The 19,377-nt window shown below is 46.6% G+C and overlaps 2 protein-coding genes across 2 annotated transcripts; both read right to left on the bottom strand.

The window, feature by feature from the left end:
- Window positions 1-386: 386 nt before the first annotated feature.
- cdk1 (cyclin dependent kinase 1) lies at window positions 387-6,915 on the bottom strand. The gene is made up of 8 exons (XM_084470982.1): window positions 6,811-6,915; window positions 6,404-6,446; window positions 5,872-6,028; window positions 4,978-5,101; window positions 4,334-4,504; window positions 3,573-3,736; window positions 2,739-2,880; window positions 387-844 (listed from the first exon to the last, which is right to left on the bottom strand). Exons 2-8 carry the CDS (start codon window positions 6,438-6,440, stop codon window positions 731-733), a joined length of 909 nt encoding a protein of 302 aa, XP_084327108.1. The 5' UTR covers window positions 6,441-6,446; window positions 6,811-6,915; the 3' UTR covers window positions 387-730.
- Window positions 6,916-7,532: 617 nt separating this feature from the next.
- Window positions 7,533-10,773, bottom strand: LOC311350941 (glutathione S-transferase P-like). The gene is made up of 7 exons (XM_084471043.1): window positions 10,650-10,773; window positions 10,438-10,473; window positions 9,246-9,352; window positions 9,026-9,113; window positions 8,356-8,459; window positions 8,052-8,153; window positions 7,533-7,823 (listed from the first exon to the last, which is right to left on the bottom strand). Coding segments are annotated over exons 1-7 (627 nt in total). The 5' UTR covers window positions 10,651-10,773; the 3' UTR covers window positions 7,533-7,634.
- Window positions 10,774-19,377: the final 8,604 nt, after the last annotated feature.

Below are 19,377 nucleotides of genomic sequence, written 5' to 3'. Positions count from 1 at the left end.
TACTATCTTATTTTACGTCCAGGGTGCCGAAAAGTTATTGTATTTATTAATATTTATACTAACATTTATTGTATACATCATTATTTACAAGCTAATTACAAATTAAAAACAAATCAATAACATTTTAATGAATCATTTGTGAAGATATAAATATGTATAAATGAATATTACCAAAATATTAGGCAACCCCAATATAATATCTAACGCAGTGTTTAATTGGATGTGTAGTCAGATCATGGATATAAGGTTGATCTAGTGCAGACATATTCCTTAGGCTCATGAGTTTACAGATCTAGATTTAGAAAGTCAAAGTAGAAACAACACCCATTTGATACCCACTCATTTCTCCACCAATCACCATAGGGTCAAAACCAACAATCAGAAAGACGTCAACCACAGCGGCTATGGTTAAAGAACATTTTTACTAGGTTATAAAACAAACATCCATTAAAATATTTACAAGAATACTCCCAAAACATTGAAAGAAACAAGGTTGAGAGGGGTGGAGCTGGGCTCAGATCGGGGAGGTGCTGAACTGAGCTCAGACCCGGGTGTAGGAGGTGGGGGCAGATCCGGGTGGAGGAGCTGATCTCATATCTGAGTGGAGGAGGTGGGGGCTCAGATCTGAGTGGAGGAGGTGGGGGGGGGGGGGCAGAACTGGGTGGAGGAGCTGATCTCATATCTGAGTGGAGGAGGTGGGGGCTCAGATCCGGGTGGAGGAAGTGCTGTCTCAGATCTGGATGGAGCTGGCCGGCAGCGTGGACTTGTCCAGGTCATCAAAGTAGGGGTGGGCCATAGCCTGGCGGGATGAGATCCTCTTGGGCGGGTTGTAGATCAGCGTTTTCTACAGACCGAGGGGTGACAGCGTGTTAGTCAACGGCAACGGAATGGGTACAGGTACGTGCATGTGTGTGCATGTGCTTGTGTGGGGGGGGGCGTTTTGCATTTGATCCGGTCCAAAACCGGTTTGAGAAGGCTCCTCTTACACCGACCGACAGAGTTTTGCCATGCCAACGAGGAGGTGGCGGTACGACAACAAGGAAGTCTTGGCCGTCGCCCTGCTGTTCAAACACCCGCCGATCTCAAACTCTACTCCAGCCAAACACAGCTCCCGACCCCAGGGCAGAACCGGTGGAGCTAGAACCCTCGACAGCCCACGAGATCACAGCCCCTCAGGTTCCTGTCAGATCCCGCGGCTGATCACAGACAGCCTGGCAACGCCACGGGCCGTCAGGCGCCGTGTTTACCGTAACCTAGTGTAGCCACGTGGGCCGAGAGAGGTGTAAACCTCGCTCACATGCAGGACGTTTAGTTTCTACCGTATTGGCCCAATTATAACGTACGTATAACTGTACGTTCACACCAAAAGTGACTCCATACAAAGTCAACGTAGAGACGCGCATCAGGCGACTTTTGTCGCTTGAAAAACCTGCGGCAAGATTTGACATGTGGCGCGGCATGAATGCCCTGGCACGGGCGAGCACGTTCACGAGGATTTAGTAGCGCGACACTTCGCTTGAGTTGAAATATTTGAACTTTGCTGCGACATTCACGTGATGACAGCCAATCAGCGTTCACTCCCTGAGTGACTTAATGCAACAGCCAATCAGAGTTCAACCGGTCAACCGTTCCCTGCAGTCCAGAGTGAACCGCAGCATGAAGGAGAAGAGAGGAGAGTGATTGTTGCCGTTTGCGACTCCTGGAGCTCTATATATAATATTATATCATATCCCTAGCCCTAACTGTATCTGAAACACTATTATTAAACTATTTATAATGGCGGTGGCAAACAGTGACTTGTTATTCTCGAAATATCCAGCACATTCCTGCATTTGTGAGGATTATGTATATTTCCCCCTCAATATTATATAATATTAAAAGGTGCCATGACATGCCACCAGGTGTCGTGTGATTAGCCGTTACAAGCCGTTTTGGAAATCAGCCCCTTAAGACATCACAGGTGGGCGTGTCCACCTAGATGTGTGACGGATAGATGAGCAACCAGTTGATAGGCTGCTAGACTGATCTATCGAGCACACATCGAGGAGGACACGGCCAATTTCTGCCCCTTATGATGTCATAAGGGGCATATTTCCAAAACGGCTTGTAACGGCTAATCACACCACACCTGGTGGCATGTCATGGCACCTTTAAATGTCTTTATAATATAATATCACGACCAAAAGCTGTGTGCGCCTCCTGATGACATGAGTAGACTGCGTCAGGTTCTCCGACATCTCTGGTACCACAACAACTCAACTCCCTCATACACACACAACTATATTCACCTGATAAAACTTCTGCACAAATCACTACAGCGACAGATTATGACTTGTCATTCGACACCGCGATCAGGCAACAAATGTGTCTTTTGGTGTGAACGCACAGTAATACCCCCCCCCCCCCCCCCTTCAAGTTTTGCAAAAATATTTTTATAACAAACATCCTGATCACTTCATCATCAAATCATTTTTTTTATAAAAGGAAATCATTTCATTTGAAAATTAAGATGGTTCAAACCACCGTGTACGGATCAGAACATCCAGGACGCTCTACTGTCCGTCCACTCCCAGAGAGGAGAGATGTGGAGCGGTGCGCGCAGACAGACACTGAGTGAAGAACCCCTGCTAAGATCACCGAACCCAAGAGTACCAAAAAGAGGGGACCTGGAACCAGCCAATGCGAGGCCCAGCTGGGATTAAAAAGGTGTGGGACCCGTGGTCGCCGTGGTTACTTACGGCCAGCAGGTCCAGGCCGTTCTTGTCCAGGTTCTTCACCATGGAGGCCAGGTTCCCCGCCTTCCACTTGGGGAAGGTGTTCTTGTAGTCGGGCAGGGACTCCACCTCTGGCCAGATGTCGTTGTTGGGGGTCCCGAGGGTCCTGGAGAGAGAGAGAGAGACAAGGGCAGGGAGAGAGACAGACCGAGAGAATGAGCCAATGAAGAGAATGCATTTGATTTTCCTACCCTAGGAGATTGATTTGCCAGCCCAAGGAGTAATTCTTTATTTAAACACATTTTGGGTATCAATGTTAGACTTAGTGTGATTATATATAGGCCTACTGCTCCTATTAATATTGAATCGTTAATAGACAACTTAAAAGTGTTAGTGCATCGTTTTGTGATGGAATGTAAATGAATGGAGACACAGACGTTAGAAATTGCCCCAGACCTCACGAGGAGGGCACAGACACGGCTGTGGTCAGGATTATAGAGACATCGCCCGGCTCCCTTCTGAGCCAACCTAAAACACTGCATCAAAGTGCTTTACAATATTGCCTAACATTCACCCATTCATTCACACATTCACACACCGACGGCCGAGTCGACCACGCAGGCCTCCTGACGAGGCCAGCTCGTCAGGAGCAGTCAGGTTGAGGCGTCTCGCTCAGGGACACCTCGACACTCTGCTAGGAGGAGCCGGGGATCGAACCGGCAACCTTCCAGGTTCCAGGTTACCAGCCGACATGCTCTGCCTCCTGACCCACACGCCGCCCGGTACAAACGGGTCAGAATACGGCGGGCCCGTCCACTGCGGGCTGACCGGAGGAAGGAGGGAGGGGGGGGTCCGTACCTGAAGATGCGGAAGAGCTGGTCTATCTCAGAGTCCCCGTGGAACAGTGGCTTTTTGGTGGCCAGCTCGGCGAAGATGGTGCCGATGCTCCACACGTCCACCGGTGTGGCGTAGCGCGCCGAGCCCAGCAGGACCTCGGGGGCCCGGTACCACAGGGTCACCACCTGGGAGAGGGGGCGGGTATGGGGTGCACGCACACACAGTCACAACATCATCATCAGAACGGCATCCGACACGTCACTGTAGGCCAAGCCATCCCTTGTATACAGACGCAGCAGTTTGTACCGTCTGTATTTCTGCACTCATCTTTATGGTTACCCTTTATCTATATTTGATCGGTATATTACTTTATTAACAATGCTGTTCTTTTGGCACTCGTTCTTACGGTTACCCTTTAACTGTATCTCCATATTTGATCAGTATATTGGTTTATTACTTTATTAACCATGCCGTTTGTTTTGTTGCAGTGGGGGAAACCATGGATATTTTGGGAATGGATTTCTGAATTAGTTGACTGAAATGCTAGATGGCCTAATGAATTGTTATATTACCGTGTCATTTTTTACAGAGTTTCTGTAAGTAATTCACAAAAGTAATTTCAAATTGCACAATTGTATTTTGCTGGTTTTCACACGGCCTCAGATACTACTTTTAAGTACAACTATCCATCGAAGGGACTCGGATGTGCGGCAACATCCAGGGCCCGGGGGCCCACCTCCGACCCGTGGCCCCTCCCTCCCGTGGGCTCCGGCCCCGCCTACCTCGTGCGTGTAGACGCGGATGGGCACGCCAAAGGCCCGCGCCAGGCCGAAGTCGGCCAGCTTGATCACGCCCTTGTTGTCGATGAGCAGGTTCTGTGGCTTCAGGTCACGGTGCAGCACCCGCCGGCAGTGGCAGAACTGGATGCCCTCCAGGATCTGATACAGGTAGCTCTGGGGGGGGGAGGGGGGGAGAGGCGTGAGGAGCTGGATCATACTGGACCAAGCACACGTTTCTTTGGAGAAGTTTCCATTGACACTATTTATCTCATTGGAGGTGACGAGGTCACCAGCAGCTGCTCAGTCCATGATCACTTGCTAAGAACATGGAAAACCTGAGAGAGACTTGAGAAACACTCGCTCATAAAACTGTCACTTAAAACAGGCCCCTGTAGTATATGCCATAGCTTTAAATCCACACAAAAAGCAATACAAGTAACAAAAGTGATTTCTGCATCTGTTTCTATTACTCACGTTTCTTATACAGGAGATCTTGTCTGTGGTTTCATTGTTCCATGACCATTGACTACACTGTACTACCCTAGGCTAGGGGCCGGCCAGTTGGGCTAGGGGCCGGTTGGGCCAGGCTAGGGGCCGGTAGAGCCAGGCTAGTGGCCGGGCGTGACAGACGGCTCTCCCGGGCGTACCTTGACCAGCATGGTGTCCATGTACTCGCCGGACGGGATGGAGTCCAGGTACTTCTTCAGGTCCATGGACAGGAACTCAAAGATGAGATAGAGGCGCGACTCCTGCATCAGGACGTCCAGTAGCCTGCCACACAAACCACACACAGAGAAAGAGTCCTGGAAGTTTAGACACACAAACCACACACAGAGAAAGAGTCCTGGACGATTAGCAGATGCTCACATCCAGAGGCTGGCAGTAAGATCAGTGATAGATCAGTGTAGTCAACACACCGCAGACCTAAAGTCTCTTTAAGAGTTAAACATATCAGTGGACCACCGCCGAGTGTAAACATGTGGGACGTCACCACGTTAGAAGGACCTCACAGGGGACACGACGGCCCCAGAGAGACTGCTCTAACACACCGCAAGGACAAAAACAGGGAGGTTTTTAATTTCCCACCCCATTGTGCATATTTAATTCAGCATGGATACCATTGCAATGACAACGCTTCCGCCAACACACAAACGATGTAGCATAACCGTAATGATTTCATTAAGTCCACAGAGGAGAGGGGCTCGTTTCTCTGTCCTGCAGTTCACTTCAGATCGACGTCTAAGGTCTGACGGCAGACGAGCTCAGACCTCGGTGAAGAGCATTTCCGTTTCATTCGCCTTGCTTATTTTGTTTTTGACCAATCACGTCGCTGGTGGCGGCGGCGATCTGTCAAGCGCCATCTGCGTTATTAAGACTGAGGCTTGAAGAGCCACCTGCTCTACCGACCGGGTCGCTGAGGGAGACGTCAGCGAGTCGACCTGAATCAGAGCCGACCTCCGTACCCACACGCCCACGAGAGACTAGCTTGAGTGTGCTGGAACCAGGGGTCCGGGGGGACGGGGGTAGGGGGGGGGACGTACTGGACCACATTAGGGTGCTGGAGCTCCTTGAGCAGGGAGATCTCGCGGACCGCCGTGCTGGGGACCCCCTCCTCCTCACTCTCCAGGCGGATCTTCTTCATGGCCACCACCTGGCCCGTGCTCTTGTGTCTGCCCTTGTAGACCACGCCGTAGGTCCCTGGGAGACACCAGCACAGGGTGGGGGTGAGAGGGATAAACGGTTTAAGCAGTTGTGTTATTGTCATCTGTCCAGGTGGAAGGGATACAATATCATAAGATAGTACAACAATTCAGTTGTGTTATTGACTACTCAAAGATGTTTGAGAAGTGTAACCTGTATATCCTAACGTCACTTAATTAAGATCTTAAATAAGATAAGGCCATATTTATATGCTACCCTTCAAACATCAACACCATCTATTAAAATAAATGTTGAAGAAGTAGTAATGAAGTAAAATACATATCATAGTGCTATCTACAGGAATGACAAGTCAGTCCACTCATGTTTAAGTGTCAATGAGTCCGACTGCTAAGGAGGAGCGTCGGGCCTTACCTTCTCCGATCTTCTCGATTTTCAGGTAGTCATCCATAGCTTACTGAAACAAAGCACACAACGGTGGAACATCAGCAGAGATTCTCGCTAACACACACACACACACACACACACACACACACACACACACACACACACACACACACACACACACACACACACACACACACACACACACACACACACACACACACACACACACACACAGATCAGGTCTCATTTCGACGTCAGGTCATATTGTAAATCAATCGGATTTAACTAAAGTGATCAGAGTTTATATTAAAGGAATGTATTAATCACTTCAGTCTTCACAGCGGCAACCATCGTCTGTAACACATTCAACTAACACACAACCTACAACAACACAACTAACCAGAAAGCATTAACCCTACAACATGAACAGTTACCTGCGGTTCAGACTCGATGAAATGAAGAAACAGGAGAAAAGGAGCAATGTCAGACTCAGAGTGCTCTAACTATACGTCTCTACTCTAACGACTGATTTGAAATGGACGCCGCCAACGCTGGTTCAAAAACAGCGACCAATCCGCCGTCCCGGTGCCTTTCAAAAGAGCCAATCAGAGAAGGGGAGCGTCGTACATGTGACCGGCAAAGAAGACCCGCGATTGGCGGGCGGTCTACCGTAAATACAGTAATATGAGTCTCTCCTCTTTCGATCATGCGTCAGGCCCTAGTTACCCTACTCAAGTGTAACACGTGTTATCCCAATGTAATGTGATTATCGATGAGTTTGTACCTAAACACAACCACATTAGTTCCTTCACAGCCGTTGCTAATGCTGCCAGAAAGTACCTCGTGTATAATTGTGTTTGTAACGTATGATGCTATATAAATAAAGTTGCCTTGTAACCTTATTCACATAAATAGATGCATTCAGGTAGGTTGTAAAACTCAACGTTTTAGTTGAATAGATTTGTATTTATCTGTACTTTTTACAGCATTTACAGCTATGATATAGCCTTGAATGTCACTTTGTATACTAATGGATATACTAATGGATGTTTAAATGAATCATTGTGCATGATTATTAAAACGATTACCAATTTCAGTTTTTTTCTCTCTCTCACACACACACACACACACACACACACACACGTAAAGTCAAAGGTGAATAGAAACAAAGTAAATATTTTTTATTGATTGAGGGTTCATTAAAGGGCATGAGTTATGCATTGTGCACACAGGGTTGACAGTTGGTCCAGCGGCGCGTTCACTGCTTCCCGTTGCCATTGATGGGCAACTTCTTGAAGGCGTCGGAGTCCATCAGGGCCCTGATCTTAGGCCGGGCGGACATCGTCTTGACCAGGTCCTTGAGTTTGGGAAAGTTATCCAGGGACTTGGGGCACAGAACCAGGTGGTTCAACAGCAGGTCAAACAGGTTGTAGTCCGCGAACGACACCTGGAGGCCAGACACAGGGGAAGATGGAGCATGGAGGCTGGGATTGAAGGAGGACTTTTCTTTTTAAATGATTTTCAAAATAAATTCCAACTGATTTTTAAAATGGGAATCAAAACAACAAATGATATTCAAATCAGGATTTTGATTACGCAAAACATGCTTTGCCTGTTTACGGTAAATACTAAAAACTAACCCCACACAAAACCACGCGTTATAAAAGCAGCTCACCTCGTTCCCGACCAGAAAGCCGGAGTTGGTTTTAGCCATGAACGTCTCAAACTTGCAGAGGGAGTTTGGGAGGTCTTTAAGGTACGCATCCTTGCCGGTGTCCTGAAATAAACAAACGAGGTGAACTGTAGAAGAAACATGATCACATGACCACATAACCCCCCGTTACACCACCAGGTGTGAGTGTGATTAGCCATTGCAAGCCGGCCCACATGTAGTGTCACAAACCACAGGAAAAGGAAGTGTAACGGCAGACTTCCACCTGGTGGTGCAATAGGGGCCCTTAAGGCGTGTCTCCACTCACGTATTCCTGGTAGATGAGTTTGATGTACTTGGAGCGCAGGTCCTCCACGCCGTCGTTCATCATGTCGATCAGAGAGGCCTCGCGGGAGTCCTTCCCGTACGCGCCTGGACACGGACGACACCAAGACGCAGACAGCACAGCATCAGCTCAGGGTCGGGTCTGATTAGTCTGTGGCCAGTGTCACCACGGTAACCGGAGGCTGCTCTGGCCTTTGTGTGACGCCTAGTGATTGGGTAGCCAATCCATCCTCTCTAAGCAGGGCCCCGGTTCTACCACCAGGTGTGAGGGGAGGAGCCTTTACACGATCAACCCGCTAGGGACGTCACCAGTGGGAGTGTCTCTCCCCCCCCCCATCCCCCAGACGCACGGTGGATTGATCCGCCTGACATTTAGCACAGTCTACTGGTTAGGCTGCCTGGTCACACACCTGGTGCTGAAACAGGGCCCCTCTGTGAGGCATATTGCCCTGACGGTCAAGGTGTTCACTCCTCAGAAGGCTCCTCCCCCCCGGTCACATTACCACGGAACCACAGCAGGTACATGATCCCCCCTTCTGAATAAATAATGCATTCATCATTTGTCTCACTCTTTTTAAACTGACGGAAAACCATGTGATAACGGTGTCGGTTTAAAAAGAGCGAGACAAATGATGCTCGTTAGGCTACGTCACCATGGTTACGGCCCACGTGGCGCAGCATGGCGTTGGACTGGAACAGGACCAGATCTCCGTCCTGCAGCTTGGGCAGCTGGCCGAACACCTGCACCAATGACAGGGAGGAGACGCATGGGTCAGACTGCTGAGAAGAGAAGGCTTTCATACAAGATATACAGGTCAGAGAATGCCTGGAGGTTGTGATTGGTCCACCAGGGAGCGGAGAAGGTCTACTCACACAGGTGGCCTTCAGGTCCCCCTTCTGCCATTCCTCCATGCTCACCAGCACCTCCTTCACCTCCTGGCCCTTGTCCGCCAGCATTATCTTGAGGGCGCTAAGGCGCCCTGGAAACGCAGACGCAGAAACCAACTTAGGTTAGCGTTGGATGGGACTCAGACTCAGTTAAAGTATCACAACGTTAACACAACGGGTGGTCAGATCAAGAGGGAAACGATACGCTCACCTGAAATGTTACTGTATTACGATACAATCGATTTAGCATGATACATGGAAAGCACTAGAACATTAAACATGACAAAAATAAATGAATCCCATTACCCTAAAGTTATACTACATGGAAAACTTTGGAATGAATTATGTATGACTTTTTACGACAACCCATGCCATTATAATTCTGGATCTACAGCAATGGTTTCTAACTAGGGTTACAACCCATAAGTGTGTCACTACATACATACATACATACATACATACATACACTCTCTGAAAGAGCATGTCCATACAGAAATGTTAATCATCTAACTTTTTGGATGGGACTAATTGATAAAAATGATAGAGACGGGTAATGGGTTTTATAATGAGTTATATTGAACTTGAGTAGCAGTTGATTCTAGGTGATTATAAGGAACTCATTCTTTCATGAAATGCCCACCCAACAAAAGTCAGTTTTCGGGAAGTGAAATTTTAGCTTTGAAAAGCTTGTTCTGCATAAACCACAGGTATATTACATGTATGGTTATAATTTAACCACTTTATAATTTATATTGTTTATACCGTTTGTTTTGTTTGCCCTGTTTGTCTTTACTTTAGCATTTACCTTAGCGTCTATTTTTGTTTGCATTCGTACTTTTACTTGTATTTTTTTTTTTCTATCTGTGTTTTTCCACTGCTGCTGTTCTGTTGCAACAAACACATTTATCCTACTGGGGATCAATAAAGTTGTATCTACTTAAATTGAATAAACCAGCACATTTTCCTGACATTGGAAATATCCAACAATATATTAATATAACTTTTATACAGCAAACGGTCTCCCGCACAGACGCACACAAAATCAGTTTCCAAAACAAGAGCTACATGGATCACATGGATAACGTGTCCGAACGCGCGGACACGTTCAATAGTCTGCACCGTCGTGCTACTGGGTCGCGTCCCATTTTGGTTAGATTTACAACATGAATGAAAATACCTTTGACTGGAAAGTAGGTGACGGTGTAGGGAGGCACTACAGGCGAAAGAAACAAGGTAAGTTCAAGTTCAAAGAACAGCGGAACATTGTACATGCATGCACTCTACCAAATCACAGACGATGCAACATGCGTGTCTTGCAGAACATAAACAAGATGCATGCATGATCTTAACCCAATGTAGAGGCACATATCTCAGCTTGTTTGAACTTACTGGTTAGAGTGGATCTGGTGTGCTGTCGTCGCTGTTTGAGGGAGCGAATGGCAAAGTGTGTCAGCGGGGGATCGGGTTATATAATCCCCTGGAGGAGGGAATGACACGAGCAACTCCCTCACTATCTCACTCACTCACTCACTTCTGATTTGTGTCGAGTCATCGTGAGTGAGCAAACAACCAGAGGAGGTGTTCACTTAGTCTAAATTTTGTATAATATTTAGTATGGATTGTTTTGGTTTGCTGTCACGCAACGCAGTCAATCCACGGAAATCTACCTAATGTGCTGGGATTTTCACAATAAAAGTCCACCATTTGTGTTGTTTCGAAAAATACAGGAAGTGTATAACACTAGATTGAAAAAAGATAGGCTACGTATAGTTGTTATAGTCATGGAAAGTAATTGTAACTTAAATAACAAAAAGTTGATAATTAATTAATTTGGTGGTTATAGTGTTGATGGGGAGATATACTTTAGCCATTTATCAAATAATTTCAGAGAGGGGTCATTAAGGTTAGGCGTTAGGACTCCATGGGGAATCAAACCCAGAACCTTTGGTCTGAGTCACGCACCCTTACAGTATGCTGCTTTATCTCTCTGAACTGTAGCTACATGGCCATGATGCGTTATGATGCATGCCGGGGTGTGTGTCGCAGTGTGCAGCAACAGTCAGCTGACCTCTGACCTGCAGCCAGCTTGTGAAGACGTGAGCTCACGGCGGCCGCTGTTGGAACAAAGGAAAATGAGATGTGTCATGAGTCAGCAACCTTGGAGACAACGGTGGAAAGGTAAATACTCGTAGTGCGGGAACAACCAGGTGGTACAACTGCCACTCTGCAGCTGGTTCCCACGATGCACTGCTGTCTCTTTGGATGCACGCCCTTAATCAAACCACACCAAATACCTTAACTTACTGTAGCTATCTCTAACCTTATACCTTAGGTTAGCAATTTCTAACCTAAAATCTAAACCTTATCTCTCATCGAATACCTTACCTTAATTACCTCCAACCTAAGACCTGAACTTAACTCTAACCTGGTACCTAAACTAAACCAGCTCTAAACTATCACCTTCACTTAACCTAACCCAACCTAAAATTTCCATTTCCAAAACTAATTATCGGGAAAAAATCGAATCTGTTCTGGATGAGTCGTTCCAGTCGAGTCCTTGACCTCAAATCATCAATCATTTACAATATAACAATCAGTAGACATTTAAGTACCCTTTGTTTTACACGCACGCACGCATGCGCACACACACGCGGCGCTGCAGAGAACAGCCTGAACAAAAAGAGGCGTGGGCATAGGTGTGTGTGGCGCTTCACAGCGACACAGAGAACCTCCCTCAGATCCCCCTGGAGCCTCAGTCAGTCTCTGTGGGAGTGTGTGTGGAAGGTGACTGGTTGAAGCAGCCTCACCTGGTCGTGTCTGATTGGACTCTGGGGATGGGTGGGGCGGCACACCTGTTGCACCTTGAGTAACCAGTGTGCCCAGGTTAAAGCAGCCATCACCACACACACTCCAGTGGAGCACCATTGCCATGTTTATTTTTATTTTTTTGTCATTTGCTTTTTATTGAGTTTTCTTTTACAGAACATAAACAAAGGTGGTATATATGTCCGCAGGACATCAAATCAAAAAATAAAATAAAATACATAAAAAGTAAGACAGAAAGACATTTTTTTCACTTATATACACATGCTATATACACATAAGTATAAGGCCACTCTTGTACATACTAATTGATGTATATTGTATATTTACCTAAACCATACATACATATCACCCACAGATTTGTATCTTACATGTATTATAACCATAAAACAACCCTGCTCTTTAACAGAAAAATTATATTGAACTGAGTGACACATTGTACATTAGTGCTATATAAAGTCAGACCGTAAAGTTGACACATAAGAAAGCCATTTTGATCAATTTTCCTCGAAAATATCTGTCCGAGTTCTCAATTTAAATGTGATCCTTTCCATTGTAAATATAGTATAGACCAAGTCAATCTACTCTTTAATGGTTGGTGTGTCTTTCTTAAGCCATTTCCTAGTGAAAGCCTTTTTGCATGCCACCAACAAAACCCTCAATAGGTATTTATCACACTTTGCTAAACAAAGCTCTTCCAGATCTCCCAGATACATTATTTTGAAATTGAAATTGACTTCCTCTGATTTGTCTCCAGTACGCCCTGGACACTTCTCCAAAATGGAGCCACAGATGGACAATTCCAAAAAATGTGAAAGTGATTGGCCGATGCGTGTCCACAGGACCTCCAGCATGTGGTCTGATTAGAATATTTACTCTTTTGCGCCGGAGTACAAAAAAACCAAGTCACATGTTTCCAGCTAAATTCTCTCCAGGAGGGAGAGCTTGTTGTTACAGATTGCTGTCTACAGATCCTTTGCCATTCTTCCAGTGTAATTGTGAAACCTCCCTCTGCTTCCCACCTTGTCTTAATATGCAAATTATGGTATTTTTTCAGATCTTGAAGAGCAAAATACAATTTTGAGATCACTTTTTGATAGGGAGCATCCTTATAGGCTCTCCTGAAAATTCCAATGATCTGTTCTTCTAATGGAATTTCAGATTTTGGAAATTTCTTGCTGATAGTCTCTGATTTGCATGTATCTAAAGAGGTCTTGATTATTAAGATTAAAATTGTCCTTGAGGTGCTGGAAGCTCAAGACTGAACCTTGGTCTAAAAGTGTGCAATACGCACTAAGGCCGCTTTTCCAGTTTTCGCAGTTCCAGTTTCTAAACCCTGAGTCATTTTTACAGGGCTTAAAATCCTGATCGTAGGCGAACCATTTAAAACTGTCAGACCTGCCCTTTAGATGGTATCTTTTGATTGTTTCATTCCATATCTTAAGCGAGTTTGTTTCCATGTTTATTTACTGACCTACTTTACAATAAGGCGGAGTCAACATCTCCACCCTGTGTGTTTTGTGTTGAGAATCCAATAAAAGCCCCCTGGTGGGGGTCTGGCCCCCACCTAGGTGGCAAAGCACCCAGCCACCACCTGGCAGGGAGTCTTGGTAAAGACCTGGGGGCCAAGTCACGCTGGGGGTCTTGGTTAAGACCTGGGGGCCAAGTCACACTGGGGGTCTTGGTTAAGACCTTGGACTGGGGGCCAAGTCACACATGGGGGTCTTGGTTAAGACCTTGGACTGGGGGCCAAGTCACACTGGGGGTCTTGGTAAAGACCTGGGGACCAGGCAGAGGGTCTTGGTAAAGACCTGGGGGCCAAGTCACGGAGGTCCTGGTTAAGCCCTTGGGCTGGGGGCCAAGTCGGAGGTCCTGGTTAAGCCCTTGGGCTGGGGGCCAAGTCACACTGGGGGTATTAACCACACTTGGTTAAGACCTGGGGATCAGTCAGGGGGTCTTGGTAAAGACGGCCGCTATATGATCATATGATGATAGGAAAATGTGATTCTGTCATGAGTCAACAGCTTTTGAGTCATTGGCTGAAAGGTAAATAATAATAAATAATAAATAATAATAATCCTACTAATAATCCTAGAGGAGTTATGTGGGAACATTAATATACATTCAAGGAGACAGAAGAGAATATCCTTCATGGTTTAATTTGGGAATGATGATGAATACATCCCAGCTCTTCATTTTCAAACCAAAGAACCAGCCACCATACATTTCACGCTCAGATTCATCCCCTTCTCAAAACCAGTTTAATGCGAACACAAGCTCCAGTACACTCGTTACAGTTACCACATTAACCCAGAAAACGACAGGATTTGCTTTATGTTTTTATGCAGTTCATTGTTTTTTTCTCAGTCCATTTGTATTTGCATTAATTTGTCTTTACTGAAAACAATAAATATGCATAAACTCAGAACAGGCGACAGATAAAATACAGAATTTAACTTTATTGAAACAACCAGAGTGTAGCCTGTGCTCGGCCCGTTGAGTATAGACCACGTCTGGGTCTCGGGGCCCCGGGCCCCTGGTCCCAGGAGCCCTCTCTACTGCAGAGAGCTGTCTGAGGAGGCATCTCCACACAAGATGGGCACTGGTCAGCAATGCAGGGACAGGTGCTCATACGATGTGCAAATGATGGTCCGCATGCTGAACGACTCCCAAAGCAAACAGTGTAATATAAGATAGTCAAATATTGTCTCTGAGGCGACGCTGCCGGTGCTCCAACCACAGCTTTGCCTTAACTCCCATGATGCACTGCTGCCTTTTTGGAGGCGCACCCTTTATCAAACCACACCAAACCTATGCCTGGACTTAACTCTAACTTATATCTTAACTTAACCATCCCTAACCTATACCGAAACGTATCCATCTCTACCGAAACATAATCATCTCTAACCTATATTTAAACTTAACCATCTCCAACCTTAAACCCTCAACTTAACCATCTGTAGCCTCATCCAATGAGGGAATGGGAAATGGAAATCCAACATTTCCATTTCCAACACGTTATGGGGAAGAAGCCGTCGGATTTGAGTCGTTCTCGTTGCAGCCCTGGAATTCCAGATCAATTATTTACAATATAAAATGGAGAAGACACGGTTAAGAACCCTTCGCACTGCACACACACACACACACACCCACACACACACACACACACACACACACACACACACACACACACACACACACACACACACACACACACACACACACACACACACACACACACACAGGTGCTGCAGAGAAACAGCCTGAACACAACACAAAGAGGCGGGCTTAGGCACCACGCCGAGACCAAAGCACCCAGCCACCACCTGGCAGGGGGGTCCTTGGTAAAGACCTGGGGACCACTCTGGGGGTCTTGGTAGAGACCTGGGGACCACTCTGGGGGTCTTGGTAGAGACCTGGGAACCAGGCCACTCTGGGTGCATGACCTGGTGATCAGGCGTCGGCGTGGCACCCGGTCTAGCAGGCTAGAGGTGCTGACAGGCTGCCCGGCCAACAGCAGCAGGGGGCAGCTGGACGGACCTGTTGGTGCAGTTGGCTGCTGTATGTGTACGGTGTGCAGCGGAGGGCTGGGGAGCCGGGAACAACAGTTCATAGCTGTGTTGGTGTTAACGCCGGGGGTGGAGTGGGCACACCTTAACGTTACGCTGGGTAGGAAGGGAGAGGAGCATTCCTATCCAGACTCAGTCCCTCAGCAATGCTTGTTGTATGTTGTACGCCCTGGCACTTAATGTACACACGTATTGTATGTTGTACGTCCTTGCACTTAAAAATAGTACTTAGCATCGTGTAGCGTCTTATCCAAGCTATCTTTGTTGTATACGGGGAATGGGTTAACCTAGTGATTGTCAGTGCTTGGCACTTGGTTCTATGAACATCCTTACTGTACCCACAGCGATATATTGTTGTTTCTCTTCCTTCTGACAAATGTAGGCTACTTATTATATTGTTGGGAGCTCAACAAGATAAGAAACTCCGTAAAACGATGTTCTTGGCTCATTCTGCTGGAGAAGAGACTTAAATGTCCCATGGCATGCTATTTTATGGATGCTTTAATATAGGTGTTAGTGGGCCCCTAAAACAGTACTTGAAGACGTTCAAGAAATTCAGCCTTGGTGCAGAGTTACAGCCACTACGAGCCAGTCCCACAATGAGCTCTCCACAAACGTGCCGTTTTTTGAGGTGGGTCAAGGTGGAGGGTGGGGGTGTGGCCCTGAGCAGCTTGCGGCCATGGTATCATGCGCTAGTGTTTACAGTGGAACACTGAACACTCCGGGTGCTCCGGCGGGAGTCCTGGAGCTCTATATCTAAATAATATCATATTATATTTAGATATCTATATAATATAATATATTATCATGGTAGACAACCCGCCAGAGCCCCGCTGCCCGTGGAGATGGAGACAATCCTCCATTTCGTTTTCGTTTGAGCGTTTTTTCAAAGGCGGAGCAAGATACCTACTGCTCGTTTTACACCTAACGCAATTTTTAGCTACTGGGGGACCATAGGCAGGCTAGGGGAACTCATATTAATGTTAGAAAACCTCAAAGTGAAAACTTCATGCCATGAGACCTTTAAAGGATAGATGCAAGACGCTTTGGGTAGAAATGTTATTGTAACTGTTTGGTGACCAGGCTGTCCGACTGATACACACACACGACACAACGCTGTGATGTGTTTGTTTCTTTTAAATGCATCGAGTACACACTCACACACATGCAGGCAGACACACACACACACACACACACACACACACACACACACACACACACGCGCGGTTGACTCCGGGATAATGGGTGCATTGTTAATGACATCACATGTCTCCATTTTATCTGAAAGATGATCGCCGTCCCTCCTCGAAACAAAGCTATCTTCAGTGTCACACACACACACACACACACACACACACACACACACACACACACACACACACACACACACACACACACACACACACCTAGCTGCTAAGCTTACAAGCTTACGTCTGAAAATAATTACATCATCCACCATTAGTATGGGATCGGTTAACATTTTACCACACTTAAGTTTATCACACTTAATTAAAGAAATAATGCGTTGGAGTAATTTCATTCCGTAAATACAACATAGGATCACAACCTTCAAGTATATTTGTCTCAACACGAAGTAAACTTTACATCATAAAACACAAATATTCGTGTTCATAAGATAAGCATAGAGAAGATAGTACTTTATCCATCCGCGATTCTATTGGTCGGCGTCAGTCGCTCTGTCCGTCAATCATCTCCTCCTGACCGCCTCACACACACCGCCGGTCTGAAGGTCACAGCATGGACCGCTGGCCGGAGACCTTAACGTTCATATAGTGCAGAGTGGGAGTGGAAAGGGTCTGATTTGTGTCCACCTCCAGGGGGGGGGGGGGGAGATGGAAGCGTCTCCGTGGCTCCGACGCAGCGCAGGACGGATGAGGCTGAGAGGTGGCGGTGGAGACCGCAGTGGAGGTGGAGACCGCAGTGTGGCGTGGAGACACGCAGGGTGGGACGTTGTAGAAGTGGAGCACGGCGGAGGGCGGCTGGATGATGTTCTTGGAGGCCTGGCTGGCGCTGCTGAAGCGGTTGTTGCGCGTCATGGAGAAGTCCTTGTAGCTGCTGCTGCCGTCCTGTGTGTAGAGGCACACACACACACACACACACACACACACACACACACACACACACACACACACACACACACACACACACACACACACACACATTACACATACATACACACACACACACACAAACACACACACACACAAATGCGCACGCACGCATGCACTTACACACACACACACACACACTACCCTGACACACACGCACATACACACACAAACACACTACACGCACACACTACACACACACACACACACACACACACACACACACACACACACACACACACATACACACACTTACACAGACACTACCCTTACACATACAAGCACACAGATACATGCACACACACATACGCACACACACACACACACACACACACACACACACACACACACACACACACATACTACCCTGACACACACAGTGCGTCGATTTTTGAATTTGTGGTATCATTGGAAAGCTGGGGACGTCTAGTGGCCAGATATGGTATAATATCTAACGCCATTTCAAGCTTGTCCACTAGGAGGCGCAGCGAACTTGAGAAAAATAGCAAAATCGCATGATATATGTAGAGTTCAAGTTGAAATATCTCCAAATTCCCACCGTGGATTTTTGAATTTATTGTATCATTGGAAAGCTGGAGGCGTCTCGTGTCCAGATATGGTGTAATATCTAACGCCATTTCAAGCCTGTCCACTAGGAGGCGCAACCAAATTGAGCAAAATCGCATGATATGTGTGAAGTTTAAGCTGAAATATCTCCAAATTCCCACCGTGGATTTTTGAATTTGTGGTATTATTGGAATGCTGGGGAGTTCTAGTGTCCATATGTGGTGTAATATATAATGCCATTTCAAACCTGTACACTAGGAGGCGCAACGAACTTGAGAAAAATAGCCAAATAACTACACAACTTTCCTTTTGTTTGAAGTCTTAGCTGAAGAGATAGCGAAGAGGAGAAAGAGAGAGAGAGAGAGAGAGAGAGAGAGAGAGAGAGAGAGAGAGAGAGAGAGAGAGAGAGAGAGAGAGAGAGAGAGAGAGAGAGAGAGTGAGAGTGAGAGTGAGTGTGTGTGTGTGTGTGTGTGTGTGTGTGTGTGTGTGTGTGTGTGTGTGTGTGAGAGAGAGAGAGAGAGAGAGAGAGAGAGAGAGAGAGAGAGCGCAAGCGTGCGTGCGTGCGTGCGTGTGTGTGAGAGAGTGAGGGGCGGGGGGGGGGGGGAAGAGAGAGAGACTCACGCACACTCATTACCGCGTCTCTCCCCTCTGATCGCAAACAAGGGTTTCTGGGCTCACTTGATATTACGGTAATCTCCCCCCACCCTGGAACGAGCATTTTTTTAAAGTGGAATCGAAATTTAAGGGAAGCGGGATCGGCGAATGTGGGGCTGCAATGAATGTGGGGCTAACTTCAGCGTCGTGATGAGTTTGTACCTAAACACAACCACATTAGTTCCTTCACAGCCGTTGCTAATGCTGCCAGAAAGTACCTCTTGTATAATTGTGCTTGTAACGTATGATGCTATAAATAAAGTTGCCTTGTAACCTTATTCACATAAATAGATGCATTCAGGTTCTCAACGTTTTAGTTGAATAGATTTGTATTTATTTGTACTTTTCACGGCATTTACGGCTATAATATAGCCG

This window comes from Micromesistius poutassou, assembly GCF_964030765.1.
Source record: "Micromesistius poutassou genome assembly, chromosome: 7".
NCBI lineage: Eukaryota > Metazoa > Chordata > Actinopteri > Gadiformes > Gadidae > Micromesistius > Micromesistius poutassou.
Note: the sequence above shows the minus strand (reverse complement) of the source record. Positions and strands in the feature narration are given on the sequence as shown.